The 20,101-nt window shown below is 35.4% G+C and overlaps 1 protein-coding gene across 8 annotated transcripts in view; it reads left to right on the top strand.

Annotated features, from left to right (window-relative positions):
- The window catches only part of LOC106876851 (myoferlin), a 198,796-nt gene that overhangs the window by 89,609 nt on the left and 89,086 nt on the right, over positions 1-20,101 (top strand). For 4 of the 8 annotated variants that reach the window (XM_089348068.1, XM_089348071.1, XM_014925573.3 and 1 more), the window contains 5 exons: positions 4,059-4,253; positions 6,624-6,674; positions 10,236-10,382; positions 13,401-13,415; positions 18,455-18,498. In XM_089348068.1, the coding sequence (XP_089204194.1) occupies positions 4,059-4,253; positions 6,624-6,674; positions 10,236-10,382; positions 13,401-13,415; positions 18,455-18,498 (452 nt within the window). Of the gene's footprint in view, positions 1-4,058; positions 4,254-6,623; positions 6,675-10,235; positions 10,393-13,400; positions 13,416-18,454; positions 18,499-20,101 lie in introns of all 8 variants that reach the window. The other 4 variants (XM_089348070.1, XM_089348069.1, XM_089348073.1 and 1 more) reach the window with 2 other exon arrangements.

The raw sequence follows: 20,101 nt of genomic DNA, 5'->3' as shown, positions 1-20,101 counted from the left end.
CTTATATTTTTTGGTATATGTCTTTTATCATATTTGATAAATAGAGTATCAGTGAACAAATCATACGTATATGGTGAGGTATTTTGATACCTACTAATATATAACATTACAAAATTATAAGAAGAAGTGAATATAATGAGGTATGTTTTTCAATGGCTCTCCCACAGTGAATATATTCAGTCTTGGTTTATGTTCTTTTTGTCAGTTCATTAATCTAGGGATGAATTAACATACAAAATGTTACCGGATAAATTTCCATATTTTGAAATAGTTCAATGATTTTGAGAATATCAAAGTATGGATATGTAGCTTTCTTACTTTCATTGTGGTTGTTACCTGGTCAGGTCAGGTTCTGTTGCAGCTGGTACCATGTAACCCAACATGTTGACTGGCTAGTATCTAAACTGTTAGCCCACACATCAAGCAGTTTACTGAATAAAGCAGGTGGACTGTTATCCAGCATGATTAAAGTTAAGACAAATCGAAGGGCGAAAGAAGTTATGGAAGTCAACAATAACCAGAGAGAGAGTAAGGGTTAGCAGCTTATCTTACTGAAACATACACATTATGTATCTATGAATTTTTTGGGGATATGATTGGTACACTAACCAAAAATTGAAGTAGCAAAACAGATTACAAACCCCAAGCGGAGGAATGGCACAATGTAATTTTGGTGGGCGGAGGATGTGAAATAATTTTGTAATTTAAAACTTAATTGTTGTTTAGCCTCCAATCATACTTGATTGAGCAGGCCCATGATCAAAGATATTGCAGAAGTGACCATTCCATTATTTTTTTCTATTAACCAGTCAGTATTAACCTTTGTGTTCTCTGCCACTCCTACCTTTAAGAAAGTAGTGTGAAATTTTGTATGTTGAGTGTTGAGACTGGTCTTTAAAAAAACTTGCATTCTAATAATGTTAAGATGTAAATTTGAGACGGGATTTATAAATTGATTAATTTAGACTGAAAGAAGGCTGTTGATCAGATCAAATACATGTTTATAAGAGGTGATTTATAGAATTGCCATGGTTTCGCAAAGGTTTGAGAAATGAACCAGTTTGGGGTGAGGTGGGGTTTAATTTACCTGGAGAATACTTTGTAAGTTTAGGTATTTTGAGTATAGTTTCCTTCAGACATTTTTGACATTTAACTTGCGTAGAAATGTGATTTGTGCAAGGGATAACAGTGTGGTTTTGTTTCCTTTCGTAGCTTGCAATTTTGCACTAAATTGTCTTTTACCCCATTTCAGAAAGTTTTGTCAATCCCCTTTCATTTAAGATGTGCTAATTAGATATTTCTATCTGTTTTTAAGAGTTGATTTCATTTTGTTTAGGCAATTGTTAGTAAGCTTTCATTATTACTATTTTATTTTTAGTCTTTTTATTTTTGTTGTTGAACTGCATGATTTTATCTGTTTGATGACAGATGTAAAATATTGATGTTTGTGGGGGATGTTTTTTTGTAGTGCCACAGATGCTTGTTTGTCATATACTTTGTGACTTGGTGAGTATGTATAATGAGAAAATGCCAAAACAAATCATGAAAGGTGTAATAATTCTGATTATTTGAGTGTATGAATTGCTTTGTACATTTTCCAGAAAGCACTTCCATTTGTACTTTCCATTCCTTCTCTTGTCCTATATTTCCATATGGTGATTTATTTTTATATAAATCTTAAGGAGAATTTACCATTCACCAGTCTACAACAATAATTTCTTTTGACTTGGTTAAAGGGTAAAAAACCAGCTTCAGTCATGAATGACCATGAGATTACACATAGAAAGTTATCCTCTGAAGCACAAGTCTGGGTTAGGTTCTTTATAGAAGACCACCAGTTGCTCATGCATACCAACCGCTCCACTCTCCACACCACTAATGTTATCCAAGGGAGAGGCAAAAGCCACTACAGCTTGGCACCAGTGACGTCACAATTCATTTCTACAGATGAGTGAACTGGAGCAACGTGAAATAAAGTGTCTTACTCAAGAACAACACAGCCTAATTCAGGAATCACACTCACTACCTCATGATTGTGAGCCTGACGCTCTAACCACTGAGCCATGTGCCTTCAAGGTTAATTTTATAAGTGATGAAGCAACTGTCAAATGAGTTAACCTGTATAGAACAAAGTATCTAACTAGATACCCTAAATTATCTTGGTCAGCTTGAAACATACACCAAATGGTCTGTCATATCCTTCCCCAATTGTAATAATGGTTTCAAATTTTGGCACTAGGCCAGCAATTTCTGGCGAGAAGTAAGTCAGTTACATTGACCCCTGTGCTCAACTGGTACTTATTTTATCAACCCTGGAAGGCTGAAAGGTAGTGTCAACTTTGACCTAGTAATAATAAATTAACTATGGGAGAATATGAGTATTAGTTATGTATAATATTAAATATATAATAATATTAATATATAGTTATGTATAATATTCTTTTCTACTCTAGGCACAAGGCCCAAAATTTTGTGTGGTGGAGTGGCAGTCAATTAGATCGACCCCAGTATGCAACTGGTACTTAATCTATCGACCTTGAAAGGATGAAAGGCAAAGTTGACCTTGGTGGAATTTGAACTCAGAATGTAAAGACAGACGAAATAACGCTAAGCATTTCACCCAGCATGCTAACATTTCTGCCAGAAACACCTTCCATGCTGCAATTGTTTTCATTCCAGCACACGATCTTAGATCAGGTCACTTGCTATGCAAGTACATCTCCGTAATTAAATATATAGTTATGTATAATATTAAATATATATAGGTGCATGAGTGACTGTGTGGTAAGTAGCTTGCTTACCAACAATATGGTCTTGAGTTCAGTCCCACTGCATGGCACTTTGGGCAAATGTCTTCTACTATAGCTTCGGGCCAACCAAAGTGGATTTGGTAGACGAAAACTGAAAGAAGCCCGCCATATTTATGTCTGTGTGTGTGTGTGTGTGTATGTTTGTGTATCTGTGTTTGTCCACCCCCACCATCGTTTCACAACTGATGTTAGTGTGTTTACGTCCCCCATAACTTAGCGGTTCGGCGAAAGAGATCACTAGAGTAAGTACTAGGCTTACAAAGAATAAGGCCTGGGGTTGATTTATTCAACTAAAGGCGGTGCTCCAGCATGGCCACACTCAAATGACTGAAACAAATAAAAGAATATAGTTATGTATAAGATTAAATATATAATAATATTAAATACATAGTTAGGTATGATATTAAATATGGCTTTGTGGTAAGAAGCTTACTTCCCAACCACATGGTTCCGGGTTCAGTCCCACTGCATGGCACCTTGGGCAAGTGTCTCCTTCTATAGCCTTGGGCCGAAGAAAGCCTTGTGAATGGATTTGGTAGATGGAAACTGAAAGAAGCCTGTCATATATGTGTATAGATTTGTGTGTATGTCTGTGTTTGTCCCACCACCATTACTTGACATCCCTCTAACACTGATTCATTTTCTACTCATTTATTTCATGTTTTAATGAAGTGAAGCTGTCAGATTTAGACAGTGAAACAGTGTCTTTCAGCATCTTGCTAGCTTGGCTAGAACTTATCTGGTTTGTAAGATTCCTTATGTGAATTCATGTGTTGGAGCAAATTTTCACATTGCACAATTATTACTAATTAGCTATTTAATGTTGACTGCATTAAATATGTTAGTATTAACTTAACTGTGATGACATAAGTTCTTCTCCCAGTGGCATACAAACTTGAAGTTCACTTCAGGAATAAACCAACAGAAATTAAAAAATAGAACATTTACGAAAGTTACCAAATTTGATTTTATTCTTGATTTCGAGCGTGGCCGTTTTCGTGCGGGTGACACGTAAAAGCACCCACTACACTCGCTGAGTGGTTGGCGTTAGGAAGGGCATCCAGCTGTAGAAACTCTGCCAAATTAGACTGGAGCCTGGTGTTGCCATCCGGTTTCACCAGTCCTCAGTCAAATCGTCCAACCCATGCTAGCATGGAAAGCGGACGTTAGACGATGATGATGATGATGATGCAGTAGAAACAATTTCTTTATGTATTTTCATGTGGCAATTTTTTTTTTTTTTTTCAGATTCGTGTGAAAGTCTTGGAAGCCCGCCAGTTAATGGGATCCAACATCCAACCACTGGCTAGGATTAAAGTCTACAATCAAACGAAACAGACTCGTGTAAAGAAATCAACCAATTCTCCATTCTGGAATGAATCATTCTTTTTCAACTTCAATATATCTCCTTCAGAATTATTTGACGAGCTTATTGAATTCCAGGTAAAAACATTTCAGAAGTTGACTTTTAACATCATATTCTTTATGCTGTATGTAAACAAACAAGTTCGTTTTCAAAGCGCTGAAATGTATGGTAGAACAAGTAGAAAGATAAATTTTATTCAACGCATAGATACTGAACAGTATTGATATAAAGGATAAAATCCTTTTTTCTTTTTAAAAGCAGAAAAATTTGTCAGCATCCAGCCATGAGGATCGAACTCACATCCCTCCAATATCCAGTTGGAATGCTTGATTATTTAACTTAATTAACTTTTCATACATGCTATGTTTAACAACCAGATTATTATTTATTTTATTTGGGTTAATACTAGCAAATACACATGAAAAAGTGTTTTGTTTTATATGGATTGTAAAATAGTGTTAGATGCTGATAGTAGTAGGACTTAATCATTTGTATAAAATGTGTGTTAATTACCAAAACTGTATTGAAGTCTATTGGAGCACACTTGTTCGTAGTCTCATTTGTAGAATGCTTGCAACAGATAAGAATTCACTCTGATGTCAGCTTTTGGCTTAAATCTCTTGTCTGAAAATAACTCAATTCTGAATTTCACTGCTTCCCACTGCCACAACACAAATCGTGATTGCTTCCTTCGTTTTGACCCACCAGTCTCACATGTCATGGATGCTGCTCTTCTTATTGTTGTTGTTGTTGTTGGCACTCCGTCGCTTATGACGTCGAGGGTTCCAGTTGATCCGATCAACGGAACAGCCTGCTCGTGAAATTAACGTGCAAGTGGCTGAGCACTCCACAGACACGTGTACCCTTAACGTAGTTCTCGGGGATATTCAGCGTGACACAGTGTGACAAGGCTGACCCTTTGAAATACAGGCACAACAGAAACAGGAAGTAAGAGTGAGAGGAAGTAGTGGTGGAAGAATACAGCAGGGTTCGCCACCAACCCCTGCCAGAGCCTCGTGGAGCTTTAGGTGTTTTCGCTCAATAAACACTCACAACGCGCAGTCGGGGAATCAAAACCGCAATCCTATGACCACGAGTCCGCTGCCCTAACCACTGGGCCATTGCGTCTCCACGCTCTTCTTATTAAACCAAAAGAAAAAATAAATTACTTATTTCTCAATAGAACATAATAAAAATGTTTGCAGTCTAACCATTAGGTTCCTGATTTAACAGGGATTAAAGAATTTAGGTATTACATCCAAATAAGAATTTAAGCAATTGTTTACTGGAAAATAGGAAGTAGGATTAAGTATCAATTGTTGATGAATATTATGAACTATCAATCGTCCAACCCATGCTAACATGGAAAGTGGACGTTAAATGATGATGATGATAAGCATATTAGTTACAAGAGAACATCATCACAGGTGTTATTTCCACCATAAAATCTATCCAGTACACTCTGAAAACTGGTCACAAATCATGTACAGACAACGTTTTTACTTGTTTCAGTCATTTGACTGTGGCCATGCTGGAGCACTACCATTAGTCGAGCAAATCGACCCCAGGACTTATTTTTTGTAAGCCTAGTACTTATTCTATCAGTCTCTTTTGCCGAACCGCTAAGTTACGGGGACGTAAACACACCAGCATCTGTTGTCAAGCGATGTTGGGGAGACAAACACAGACACACAAACATATACTCACACATACATATATATACGACAGGCTTCTTTCAGTTTCCGTCTACCAAATCCATTCACAAGGCTTTTATCAGCCCGAGGCTATAGTAGAAGACACTTGCCCAAGGTGCCACGCAGTGGGACTGAACCTGGAACCATGTGGTTCATAAGCAAGCTACTTACCACACTTTTTCAATATGTCAAGAAGAGCAGTAATTTTAAAAAATCAGATTTGGACTGTGATAGTCCATCAAACCCATACAAGTATGGAAAACTAATGTAAAATGATGATGGTGGTTATATTGTCGTAGCACACAGAACTTACTACTTTACAGTCCTCTTGCAGTTCTCTTACAGTCATCTGATGTATTGGTATTGAAAATGAGCAAATGAAGTATTTAAGCACTCCCGAACCTATCACTTTTTTTTTTTATGCATCTTGAAAAAGACCTATCCAGCATTTAGGAAGTTAAATTCGAACTGAAAATTCAGAGCCAAAACTGATGCTGTAAGACATCTCAGGTAATACTCACCTGAATTCATCATAGGGGGAACTGGAAAGTTTCTTAGTTATTCCAAAATTTAAATGAATTGAGTTTTAAGAAAGCTAGATAACTTCAGGCTTTTGATTAGATTTCTTTTTTTATTCCAGATACTTGAACTTTGGTTAATATAGGATTAGAAATTTACTAGTTTCTAAAGGATGAATTTTTTCATTTATTATTTTATATTGACTTTTATACCTAGATACATTAACTTTTGCAGGTGTTCAACTCGAGGAAGTTACGATCTGACTCACTCATAGGTTCTTTTAAGGTAAAATTTTATTTATTCATTCATAGTTTCAAATAACAAAACATTCAATATAAATCATCTAAAAAAAAAGACCATAAATTAAGAAAAAGTATTGACTATGTAATATTTTCATTATAGTAAAATTTGCTCCATCTCATCATCATCATCATCGTTTAACGTCCGCTTTCCATGCTAGCATGGGTTGGACGATTTGACTGAGGACTGGTGAAACCGGATGGCAACACCAGGCTCCAGTCTGATTTGGCAGAGTTTCTACAGCTGGATGCCCTTCCTAACGCCAACCACTCAGAGAGTGTAGTGGGTGCTTTTACGTGTCACCCGCACGAAAACGGCCACGCTCGAAATGGTGTCTTTTATGTGCCACCCGCACAAGCCAGTCCAGGGGCACTGGCAACGATCTCGCTCGAAAATCCTACAGGAGCCAGTCAGGCGGTACTGGCAACGGCCACGCTCAAAATGGTGCATCTCATGTGCCACCCGCACAAGAACCAGTCCAGGGGCACTGGCAACGATCTTACTTGGCTTGCCGGGTCTTCTCACGCACAGCCCATTTCCAAAGGTCTCGGTCCGTAGTCATCGCCTCGGTGAGGCCCAATGTACGAAGGTCTTGCCTCACCACCTCAGCCCAGGTCTTCCTGGGCCTACCTCTTCCACGGGTTCCCTCAACTGTTAGGGTGTGGCACTTTTTCACGCAGCTATCCTCCTCCATTCTCACCACATGTCCATACCAGTGCAATCGTCTCTCTTGCACGCCACAACTGATGCTTCTAATGTTCAGCTTTTCTCTCAAGATACTTACACTCTGACGGGTATTCACATTGACATTACACATCCAACGGAGCATACTGGCTTCATTCCTTGCGAGCTTACGTATGTCCTCAGCAGTTACAGCCCATGTTTCACTGCCATGTAGCATGGTTGTTCGTACGCATGCATCATACAGTCTGCCTTTTACTCTGAGTGAGAGTCCCTTTGTCGCCAGCAGGGGTAAGAGCTCTCTAAACTTTGCCCAGGCTATTCTTATTCTAGCAGCTACACTTTCAGCGCACCCACCCCCACTACTAACTTGGTCGCCCAGATAGCGGAAGCTATCGACTACCTCTAGTTTTTCACCCTGGAATGAGATAGAAGTTGTTTCCTGTTTGTTTGCAGTCTAATCTTGTTAATGATGAGTGGCATGTAGTCTATTAGTTTGTCACATGTGGTTGAAATATTCAATAACTAACACAGACTATGCTTTTGAATATGTAACAATTTTTAATGTTTGTTTTGTAAGTTTTTCTGGAACATTGTATTTGTGTTTTCACTAAATATATGAAAAGAGAGGTTTTTTTCACATCACTGACTATTGATTTACTGAAGTTGGCCGGTTGCTGTTGTAATATGCAGGATTTAAATTTGCATATTACTAAAAGGTTTTATGGAATATGGGCAGAATAACTTAGCACCATGAACAGGCACTACAAAAAACAACCAAAAAAAAATGGATATCAGGAAAGAAAAGATTAGAATAGTTGACTTTCAACTGAAGAGAATATATGTTTCTTTTTAAGATGGAGCTGACCTTTCCCAGTGATATAATGCAATTAATCAACAGGAAAGGCCATCATATAGATCATGAGACAAGAGATTTTTGATCATTTATATCTAAGCAGAATATAGTTATGACTCTTTGTAATAAACTGTAGGTTTGTACCCTAACAATATAAGCAAACTTCAATTCTCACATTTACTTCTACACAGTTTCAATAACTGTATAATATCCTTGCTTTAATTAAAGTATTTGTATTAAGAGGTATATTTTAAGTCATCTCAATGAACAATTAGCACAATCAGTATTGTTTTGTTACATATTTTCAGCCAAGTTGAATCAAGAACTGTGTACAATTAAAAGCACAATAAATAGTACCATTAGTACTAAGTTGCATTTCTTGGATTCTGTGTGCATATGTGATAACACAAGATGTCCCAGTGGTTAGGGTGTTGTGCTCATAATCATCTATATTAGTAAAAGCAAGATTCTGTCTGTCCGTCTAGTATCCCTGTATTTCAGACTACATTTGCTCTACATAGACATATCATACTATTCTGGAATCAGGATGATCCCGAGATTGAAAATTTGCCCTTCATTTGGTTCTTGAACATCCACTATTGGGATCTGATTTAAAAGTATTTGGGTTGCTATTTCTAGCAGATAATTCTTGGCTGATTCACACCATTTTGGTGGTGTTTATCATATGACATCAGAGATTAAGGAGGAGAGAAATGACTTAGCTCCAATTTGTCCCAAAGTTCTTATTTCAACATAAATTAATGCAGCCATTTATCTCCTCCTTGATCTCTGATGTCATATGATAAACACCGTGTGATAAACACAAATTTAAATATTCGGTACAAGATAGTTTTTAATGAGCTTTTTATATAATATTTTCATTTCATGTTTATTTCATTCATTGTTTGCAATGTTCTCTCCCCACTCTCTCTTACATACACACTGTCTCTCTAATATAAACACACACACTCCAGTTTTGATTTTTTTATTACACAAATATCACATTAGAATTTTACAATTCAACATAAGACGTCCCAAAAAATATGCGACTGAAAAAGAACATTTAGCAGCACTATAGGTATTAAAATATCTATATGATCGTTGCTATTGTTTTGCACACTGAATGTAGTTGGACTACCTTGATGTTTGTTTAAAAAGAGAGATTATGACTGTGATAAAATAATGAATGCAATGTTTACTAAACAAGTGAGCACTATTATACAAAGAAATAATTAGCTGTAAAATATAAAAATCATTAGAATTGGGAATCGAATGTAAAAATATTATCAAGTGACTAACAGAAAACCACCTGGAGGGCAGTCTTTCTGCTAGTAATCATTATAGACATATTATATTCTTGTTATTTAGCTCTCTTTAGTTTTGGGCCACAGGCCCAATTAGCCCTCTGCTGGAGCTTTTAAGCTAGTAAGGTCATAAGTTTGATTCTTGGATAAGCAGTGCAATTGACTACTAGCTGAGTGGTGATATAGCTTATCTAACTTCAGTTATGACATTCTAGATGTTCTGTTGCGTTTGACAGTGGAAGGGCCAAGTGGGTGTCTATGTCTGTACAACTACAACTACTTTGGTACCTAAAACAATTAGGTTTGAAATGTTTGGAATGTTACTCTGTTTTATATATATATATATATATATATATATATATATATATATATATGGTATAGATTTTTAATCGTTACTAATAGTTTCATGCAATAAAAACAGCTCAGGCAGCATTTTAATGCAGGTCTGGTGCCTGAGCTGTTTTCATTGCATGAAACTATTTGTAGCTCATAAAGATATATACTGTCTATATTAAATGATATTTAGTTCTCACCAGATGGAGTACTTTTTTGTTGATCTTACCATTACAGAGCAGTGCATTATATATATATATATATATATATATATATATATATATATATATACGTTGTGTACTATAAAACTATATGGTAAACAAAATTATTGAAAAATTGTATGCTTATAATATTTTCTTTTTCTTCTGCTAGATGGATATTGGAATGGTTTATGATGAACCTACACATGCATTTATTGGAAAATGGCTTCTTCTTAGTGACCCAGATGACACATTGGCTGGTTGTAAAGGTTACCTCAAAATATGTGCAATTGTTCTTGGACCTGGTGATGAATCACCTGTAAGTTAAAGTTACTTCAATTTGCCTCAGTTTGTTTTGTGTTGGCAATATTTTCTCTTATGCATGTTTCCTTATTGTTTTTCTTTTTGACTAATTTTTGTTAATTGCTTTCTACAGGAATTAAAACTCTTGATTCATAAGTTATCATTTATTTTCATTTGATAAGTTTAGCTGATGTAGATCACATTCTAAAGCTTCTGGAAAAATCAGTTGTCCACATTAGATTGTGTAGCCTCTCTTATAGCATTCTGCAAGATAACTAACAGTATGAAAATATCTATAAGAAATTACATTCATATAAAATCTGACACAAACAAAAATTTATTTATCTGATCTATCAAGGCAGAAGATCCTGACTGAGATCTTCCAAACTCACCTTCTCCACACAATGTTTGGTCACCATATCATCATCATCATTTAATGTCCGATTTCCATGCTAGCATGGGTTGGACAATTTGACTGAGGACTGGCAAACCAGAAGGCTGCACCAGGCTCCAATCTGATCTGGCAGAGTTTCTACAGTTGGATGCTCTTCCTAACGAGTGTAGTGGGTGCTTTTACATGCCACCGGCATGAGGGCCAGTCACACGGTACTGGCAATGGCCTCGCCTAATAAGGTGCTTTTTACGTGCCACTTGCACAGGAGCCAGTCTTGCGGCACTGGCAACGACCTCGCTCGAATGATTTTCTAACGTGCCACCAGCACAAGTGCTAGAAGGTGATGCTGGTAACAATTACGCTCAAATGGTGCTATTTACGGGCCACTAGCACAGAAGCCAGACAGTTGCTCTGGCAATGAACATGCTCGGACAGTGCTGTTAGTGCTCCACTGGCACAGGTGCCAGCCATCGAATATGGTTCAATTTCGATTTCACTTAAGAATGTTGTCTGTCACTGCCATCACGTGATTGGTTCTCATGGTATCCACTTCGTTAACCTCAAACAGTGTGCTCTACAGTATTCAATATCCTCATCAAACTCTTTCTCCTGTTCACCCAGAGTAATATATCCTTCTGTATGGAAAGGTGATAGTGTGAACTCAAGAAGAGTAACCTTTCCAAACCTGCTATCTGCTGCTCTGTCACCTTCCTATTCACCAACTAAAAGGTGACACATGATCAACCATCTCTTTTAATGCATTGTCGTTTTCTCTTCTCAGTGGTTACCAGTACAGTTTCTTTAGAATAAGATATATCTGAGAATTGCACTCCTACATTAATGCCTGTGCATTCTCATCATTGAAAGCTTTGACAAAGCAATGTTGTTACTTTGATACAAGCAAATGAAGTTATTGTGGCTGTTTTGAGAAACTAAAGTTTCTATCCATCTTGGATTGGAATTATCTCTTGCTAGACAACTGAATTGTACTATATGCTGACAGGATTATTCCTATCTAGACTAACTCCAGTATATTCCAAGGTTCACTTATATCCCATACTCTTCCTTCTGCTCATTAATAATTTTATTTTATATTTCTCATACATACTAATATTTACATGACCCATCCTACCTTCCTCCTTAACCTGTACATATGTTTCATCTTCCCATAATCCAAACACTTCAAACTAGACATGCACTACTTTAATATACTGAGATCTTGTCTGCTGTACCCAATACTGTCCACCACAATGTTTTATATATATAATAATTGATGAAAGAAATGAAAGATAGATTTAGCACTAGTCTTTATTTAGTATGGTTATCGTTTTGACCCATCCCACAACTGTCTGTTATGGGTAGGATATTGTGCATCTAATTGTGTTGCATCGAACTATGCAGTTTGTGTCACATCAGGTACAAGCATGAAGAAGATGTCTCACTAGATATGCTGAGTTGTCCTAGGCATGTTGTTCTTGCCTGCTGCATTTTGGTTATGACCGACTAATGGGGCTAGCTACAGTTATCTGTGAGTATATAACATAAAATAAAAATCATACAATTATAAAATATAGAGAGTAGAATCTGTCAAAGAAAGAGTACATTTAGGTTAACAGGGAAGGGTGTGCACTCTGTTATAGACACACACACACACTCATGACCAGGAGTGCACACCTCTCCTCATTAACTTAAATGCAAACCTTCTTTGATAGCTTGTACTCTCGATATTTTATGATTTTAATTTTATGTTATATACCCACAGACAGTTGTAGTTAGTCATAACCAAAATACAGTAGGCATACTTAGGGTATCTCAGTATATCCTGCAGAACATCCCCTTTATGCATGTACCTGATGTGACACAAATTGCACAGACTGATGCAACACTATTAGATGCACAAAATTCTACCCACAACGGATAATTGTAGGATGGATCAAAATGATTGTTGTACTGAATAAAGACTAGTGCTAAATCTATCTTCTGTTTCCTTCATTATTATCTCAATTATCACTGTGGAATTTCTGATGTAGATCCAGCTGATATATACCCTCACTGTGGATGACACCAGGTAGCCCAAACTATGAACATGCTTTACTCAACACACTAATTGTCCAAAAAGAATTACACACACACACACATGTATATATGTGTGTGTGTGTGTGTGTGTTTATTTCAAGTTGTATATAAAAATGATTTAGCATTAAATTTCAGAAGTACTTGTGCTTTTTAGTAGAGCACATACTTGCTAAACTTTTACAAGAAGTGAAGTGATAATGACTTTGAAGTTTCAACCTGTTAGCCTTTGTTGAATGAGGGCAAACAGGCCAAAACTTTGAAGTTACTACCACTCCTCTTGTAAAAGATTTCTCTCCTGTTGAAAATGTGGGCTATCATCAAAGAAAAATGTTTATGTATTTCCAGCAGTTATGGACTTAATATTTGTAGATTGTTCATAATTTTGAATTTAATAAATTAGGCTCCTGAAACTGGTGTTCTATTTTGAATAGGTCATTTGTTTATTTTCTGTTTGATAAAAACCTGTAATTTGGTTTACATGCGTCAAGATTTTGATTTGTGGTCATGCTTTCATTTTTTTTTTTAATTAAAATCTTTTTATGTGGTTTTCTTTTGCACTCTTAGATGAAAACTTTAGAGGTAAGTCATTAAAAGTAGTTTTCAGTACACCCTTAAATTCATTTAATCATATGCTTTTTTTGCCAATTAGCATTTCAGCTAAGTTGATTTTGCTTAATTTCATTTATCCTTGCTACATATCTGCTCTCATATCTTCATTGTCAGCATTGTTGTTGGCATGGTTTGACAGATAGGCAATGTAGCATCCTGATCTTGTGTCATTTCACTCATGAGACCTGACAAATTTTATGTCAGAACTTGCTCCTTTCAAAGTCTTCTTTAGTCTAACTCTACAGAATTTGCCTAAAGAACAACTTCAGGGTAATTTTTCCTTAGCATGTATGATTCATTTTTGTTTATATATGAATGTGCATAGTCCTTTTTCTTTCCATGCATCAGCCAATGTTTTTGATGGCTATTTGCATTCAACCATTATCAAGTTGATTCTTCATCAGTTTTGGTATATACTTTCACTTACTCATAACCTATTGCCCCAAAAAGCATTGCATTGCTTACACATTTCATGTTGTTTACTTTTCATACAGAGAGAAAATATTACTAGCAGAAGTGGCAATTATCTCACCATTTCCTGTTCTATCAAACCCTGCCCAATAGGCTATCTCTATATTCCATTCCATTAATAATTGACACAGAGCTTATAAAACTTAGGAACTTCTTCTATTAAGCTAAATAACTGAATGCTTAGTTCCTGTTTACATATTCTATCAACTACTCAAAAATAATATAGTGCAGCTCTTTCTTCCTCCAGCTTTCACATCCTCAATATTCTGCTGGGTCAAGGAGTGTGAAGACCAAGAGGGTGCCTATATCTGCTCCTGAAACAATTAGTGAATGCAGATATATGTTACCAGGTCATACTCACATATGAATAACAGTTATGGTTTTAGTCAAGGACAGTTCTGATTTCCGAGTAATCTACCAGAGATCCTACTTCATTTTTTTTTTCTTTTTGTGTATTCATTATTTGCAATGATTACTCTGTAGACCAGTATTTCTGGCCTATGGCCTGCAGACCCCTGGTGGTTCACAAAAGTAGTACTAGGGATTTGTTAGCATGTTAAGCTGACAGACCTTTCAATATCCTGGGGTCTGGGGAAAACTCATTTAAATAAAAGGGGTCCTTGGTAGTGAAAAGGTTGGGAACTACTGCTGTAGACTCTCTGTATACTCACTTTTTATGTATGAAGCAAAATTTACTACTTCTGTGCTAGTACCTTTTTTTCCGTTTTCTTTTTTTTGTTTCCTGACACTAGCAACTTTTTAGCATCTTTAATACCTTTGAAGTTCTCATTCCATCCTTTTGATTTGAGAGTTTTTCTAAAATTAAAAATTTTTTTTTTTTATCTTAAGACTCTGTACAGAAAAATATTACAGACCATCCATTCTTGAATTCCTCAGACATTATAAGATAGTTGAGAATAGCCTTCCTTGATAGATACCCACTACAACACTAAATTCTTTATCCAACTCAGTATTGATATTGATAAATTTATCAAATTTTCATGCCTGTCTTGATCCAAGATCATAAGTCATTCATTCATCTAACTGTCTCACATTCTCATTGTCCAAACATTTTGCTTCAAAATTTTATTTGCTACTGCTTGACTTCCTAATCAAGTTAAAGATTTTTGGTAGACAAAGAAACTATTCCCTAGCTATCACTAAAACTAATTAACACGATTCAGTTATTAGTGGTTGTAATATAAGGGTATCAAACTATTGATGTAATATAACTACCAAGAGCAATACAGCACAATTGCAATAGTAGCTAATACATTTACTTCAGAATCAAGTAATTTAACAAACTATAGGGTGGCCATGAAGTCATGCACCATCCTGCAATATGTGAAATTGCTAACATTCTCTTTTTTTTATCTCTTTTCACAACTGCTACTATTACTCGCAAATCAATCCTCATTGAATGGAAGCAGATAATCAACAAAACAAGGGCAAGGTAATGGTATGGTGTAGTGTAGGATTTAGCACAATCAAGTAATTGGACCATTTTATTTTGAGAGCTCTGTGACAGGTGATTTGTATCTGGACATGCTTGGCAACAAGATGCTTCACGTGCATTCACTTGGAAGGGGAAATTCTGTCTGGTTTCAGCAGGATGGGGCTCCACCCGATTATGCATTACAGGTTCGTGATTTTCTGAATGAACATTTTCCAGGGAGATGGTTCAGGTGTTGCGGGCCAATTGAATGGGAATCACAGTCACCAGATTTAACTTCCATGGACTTTTTCGTTTGGGGCTTCATTAAATCCCTTGTGTATTCTAAAAAGATTCATGACCAGGGACATCTTCAGTGAATTATTGAAGCGTATGAACAAGTCAATGGCAATGAAGAGCTATTTGAGAGGGTTCATCGCAATTTCAAATTCCGTATGAACACTTGTTTAGAGCTACATGGCCAACACTTTGAACATTTGCAATGGATTACCTACTTCATTGCTGATAAAGCATACATGATATTTACCATTGTGCATGACTTTGTGGCCACCTTATAGTTTAAGTTAAGAGAGTTTTGATACTAGAAAGAGTAAAAAAGAGAGTAACGTACAAATTGCTACCAGTCAAAACTATCTAAAATTCTGGAAATATTGGAAAGTAATTGTGAAGGCTCAATTTTCAGTTGAATATACTGAAACTGGAAGGCTTAGTTCTACTCAAATTACTTAATATTGTTTTAAGAAACTAATCTCTCAGTATTTACAGAAAGTAATCTTAACACACACACACATACAAATACATTGTATAGTACAGCTGTCACTTGTACTTTTTTTAAGGTTTTGTCTTACTTCAAAGCTTAACTCCCTTTTAAAGAATGAGTTACTTAAGAGAATATAAAAATTTATATCACACATGCAAATAATGATGGTATGTAATTATCTTTCAATCCAAGTAATTTAAAAAATAAAGTTATGGTTTGGAGATGAAAATAAGCTTGATGCATGAAAACTAGTTTGGCATGAAAACTAGTTTCAACAGAAATCAAAAGTTGCAATAAACATTTCTTCTGGGAGCATTTCAGAATCAGTTTCTGAGGTATCTAGTTTTTGATTTTTGTCATATTCATTAAAACTTTAGATTTTAGTAAATTTCCAAAATAGCTGCAAGTTATTCACTGATTTCTTCTGAAAAAGGATATTGTATTTGAGAGCAAGTCATTGTAAATAGTAAAAAATAAATAAATAAAAGGTTGTTACAAAAATTGAATTTCAGGAGTGTATTCCCCACTTTGCACTAAAGATTGATCTTTCTACTATTCAACCAGCATGAAAGTCTTTTTATCTGACAAACTCAGAACTGGACAATTCTGTAGAATAGATCATGGAAGCTTTTGCTTTTTTTTTTATATACATTCAATCTTTATTTTTTTTTTTTAACTATATTATTCTACTACTTTTAATCATTCAGATGTGGTTATGCAAGTATCTTGGAAACAAATCTTTCTTTGCTCATTAACCACAATTCTTTAACTTCTTTAAAATTCTAATTTTTGTTTTCATTCTTAATATATTTAATTAAACTTAGCTTCTCAATTTCTTTTTATTTTTTCAATTTGGATATTATACTGGGTAATATTATGAACAGAATTTTATAAAACTAGTCTTTCATCTGCTGTTTATAATTATCTTAATCTCAAGTTGATGGTTGTATTGTTTAAAAGTTTCACAATAAGAAGCTGAAAGATGCATTTTGTTAATGAAATGCTTGGATTTATATTGAAATGCTTTTCAAAATCAATGGCATAATCATTTGTAGATTATTTTTCTACCTTAATTCTAAACAATACAATCAACTTTTTACTGAGATCATTCTTAATGGTTCTTGAAATCACTTATGGTTAAGGATTGTTATAAACACTGTAAACTAAGCTGAATGTATCTTTTGAATTCAGACAGCTTTCATAAAATTAAATACTCCTCAGTATTATTATAACCTTGGAATCATATCAATACATTAAGACCTATCGTAAAAGTTAATATCTCTTCCTAACATTTCACTATTTTCTATAGTTGATTCTATAGACTTGATTTTTCATGCTAGTCATATGAATTCTTTGAATTTTTACTGCATAATATGCATGAGATGATATTTGCTATTTAAAGACAACAATGGAAATATTTTTTTGTATCATTGTTTGTAAATCCTAATTATTTCTTTTAGTCATGTGGTAACATTTATCTGATAAATGTTAATATATAAAGAAGAAAATTTTTTTTTTGATAATGTAGAATTTTATTCACATTTGCAATCAAGTCTTTCAAGCTTGTATAATGAAATAAATTTGTTGTTCAAGCCTCATTTGTATGTTTTTTTAAATTAGTCCATCCATTTACATTTAGACCAACTGAAAGTAGAGTTTTAATCTTTCACTGTTATAAATGTGTTTAGACATTAAGAACTAGTATGTGCACACAGACAAACACTCACTTATCTATATCTACAACAAACTGATATGCTTCCTACAAGAAAGGTAACTTGAAAATCTTTTGCTTCTTTAAGATAACATTTTTCAGTAACATGGAAATACCTATATTAATTGCTTACTAAAGGGTGTTGGTTAAGGGCTCTTTTTATGCTTGGCTTTTCATTTTCTTTTCTATTTATCATATGTATGTATGGATGGATGTGTGTGTGTTTATGTTGTAAAATGTGGAGGTGTGTAAGTATTGTATTCATGATTATAAAATTGTGGTCTTGATTCCTGAACTGGGCAATGTGCTGTGTTCTTGAGTAAAACACTTCATTTTGCATTGCTCCAGTCCTCTTACCTGGCTAAAATGAGTAATCCTTCAATGGACTGGCATCCCATCCAGGAGGAAAGGTAGTATGTATGCCACAGAATCCAGGAAACCAGCATTATGAGCCTATAGCTTGGGAAAGACCTCAATTTTTTTAATATATATATATTGTAAAATAAGGATAAGAATATTTAACATATCTATGCAATGCAACTATGATGTCAGTTCCTGGTTATAAGTCATTTTTATGAACCTATGGTTGTGATCACTTCAATCTTTCTTTGTAGTCTATTAAAGCATCATCTCAGAATGAAGCTGAAGACATTGAAGCGTAAGTATTATAAAGATAACTTTGTAATGGTTGAATACTTTTGTCTTGATTCCAACTTAAATTAGCTGTCAGTATGACTATTTTGATTCCTAAGACCCTCTTCTACTACACATATTTGGTTTAGAACTACAACTGGTGATAGGTTTACCCAATGTGGAAGTATTATGTATCTCCTGCATCTAAAATGCCTTGTTTATAATGATGTCCTTTTTTTTCCATAACTTTTAGTTTCTACAAAATTTATTTACATCTTCATATTTCTAACACTGGTTCCATTTACTGGGTCTCACTATCACTGAGGACCTTTCTTAATGAAAACATATCCTTAACATAGTGAAGATCACATCCCAACTACTAGCTCTTGTCTTCAGGACCAGAAGATACTTCAGTCCCCAACAATTATCAGTTCTCTACAAAGCTTGTGTGGGGTCCATAATGGATTGTTGTGCTCACTTCTGGGACAATGCTGCTGTCACAAATATAGACCATATCCAGAAAAGAACTAATCTGATTGATTGGCACAAAGTCTTTTACAGGCATGCTCCAGTCTCTAGCTCATAGGCATGCTATTTTTTCTCCCTTCCTTTTCTACTGATACTATAATGGCCTCTGTTCCTGTTAACTGGCTGGGATCATGCCACCTCCACTCAGCCTTTCCTAGCTCACTTATCTCTCCCACTCCCTTAGCCCTTTCATCCCAACAATCTCAGAGGTTATACTACTGGAGATGACATTTGTTTGGTGATGAATGCCTTTTGGGTTACAGTTCTTTTAAGGTTTATGTTCTTGAGTGGAGACAAAGAAAAAATAGATTTCACACATGTTCCTTAAAATATGAAATGGTGAAGCACACACGCATATATACAGTTTCAAAATACATCTCATGGATGTTCTGGAATGCATCGTCAGTGATATTCTAGAATGCATTGTCAGTGATGTTTCTGGACTCCCAGGGTGTTTCAGCATCAGACTCCCTCACCCATTTAAATCAGCCAGGACTGATCAAGTATCAGTTTGCATCCCAGTAACAGCAAACCACCTGTCTGCCCTCTTTATACAGAGCCACCCAGTCTCCTTCTCTGCAGCTTCTTTGCTGCTACAGTAACTCCAAGCCCAGTCAGAGCTATGCAGAATGAATACCCCCACAAAACCTCGAAAGCCCACTTCTACTGCCTTGCAAAGTGTTTGCCAGCTCTGATTTTTAGCAAGCTTCTTCTCATGAGCTTTTTCCATGTGTTCCTTCCAAAGCACAATTATTTCTCATATGATCACCTGTTTGGTGGAACATGAGAATGCTGTCTGTGGGCAGAGTTGGTACAGTGTTTCATATATAAGTGAAATAAAAGATGTAAACCATATAAAAAAATGTATGTACATATAAAGTGAACTGATATTCAAATATATTTTTGTTTACTTCAGTATGTCTTTAGCTCTATATACAATAGAGCATGTTAATTGTAAATATGAAGCTTGGAACAATTCCACATTGAAGATGTTATAATTAAACGAAAAAAACTTTCTTGTATTATGCATGATATAAAGACTTGAAGTCATCTTTAGCTCCAAGTGTTCAGCATATAAGCAGTGAAATTTGTTTATAAAA

The sequence above is a fragment of the Octopus bimaculoides genome, chromosome 2 (assembly GCF_046866305.1).
Source record: "Octopus bimaculoides isolate indiv1 chromosome 2, ASM4686630v1, whole genome shotgun sequence".
In the NCBI taxonomy this organism is placed as follows: domain Eukaryota; kingdom Metazoa; phylum Mollusca; class Cephalopoda; order Octopoda; family Octopodidae; genus Octopus; species Octopus bimaculoides.
Note: the sequence above shows the minus strand (reverse complement) of the source record. Positions and strands in the feature narration are given on the sequence as shown.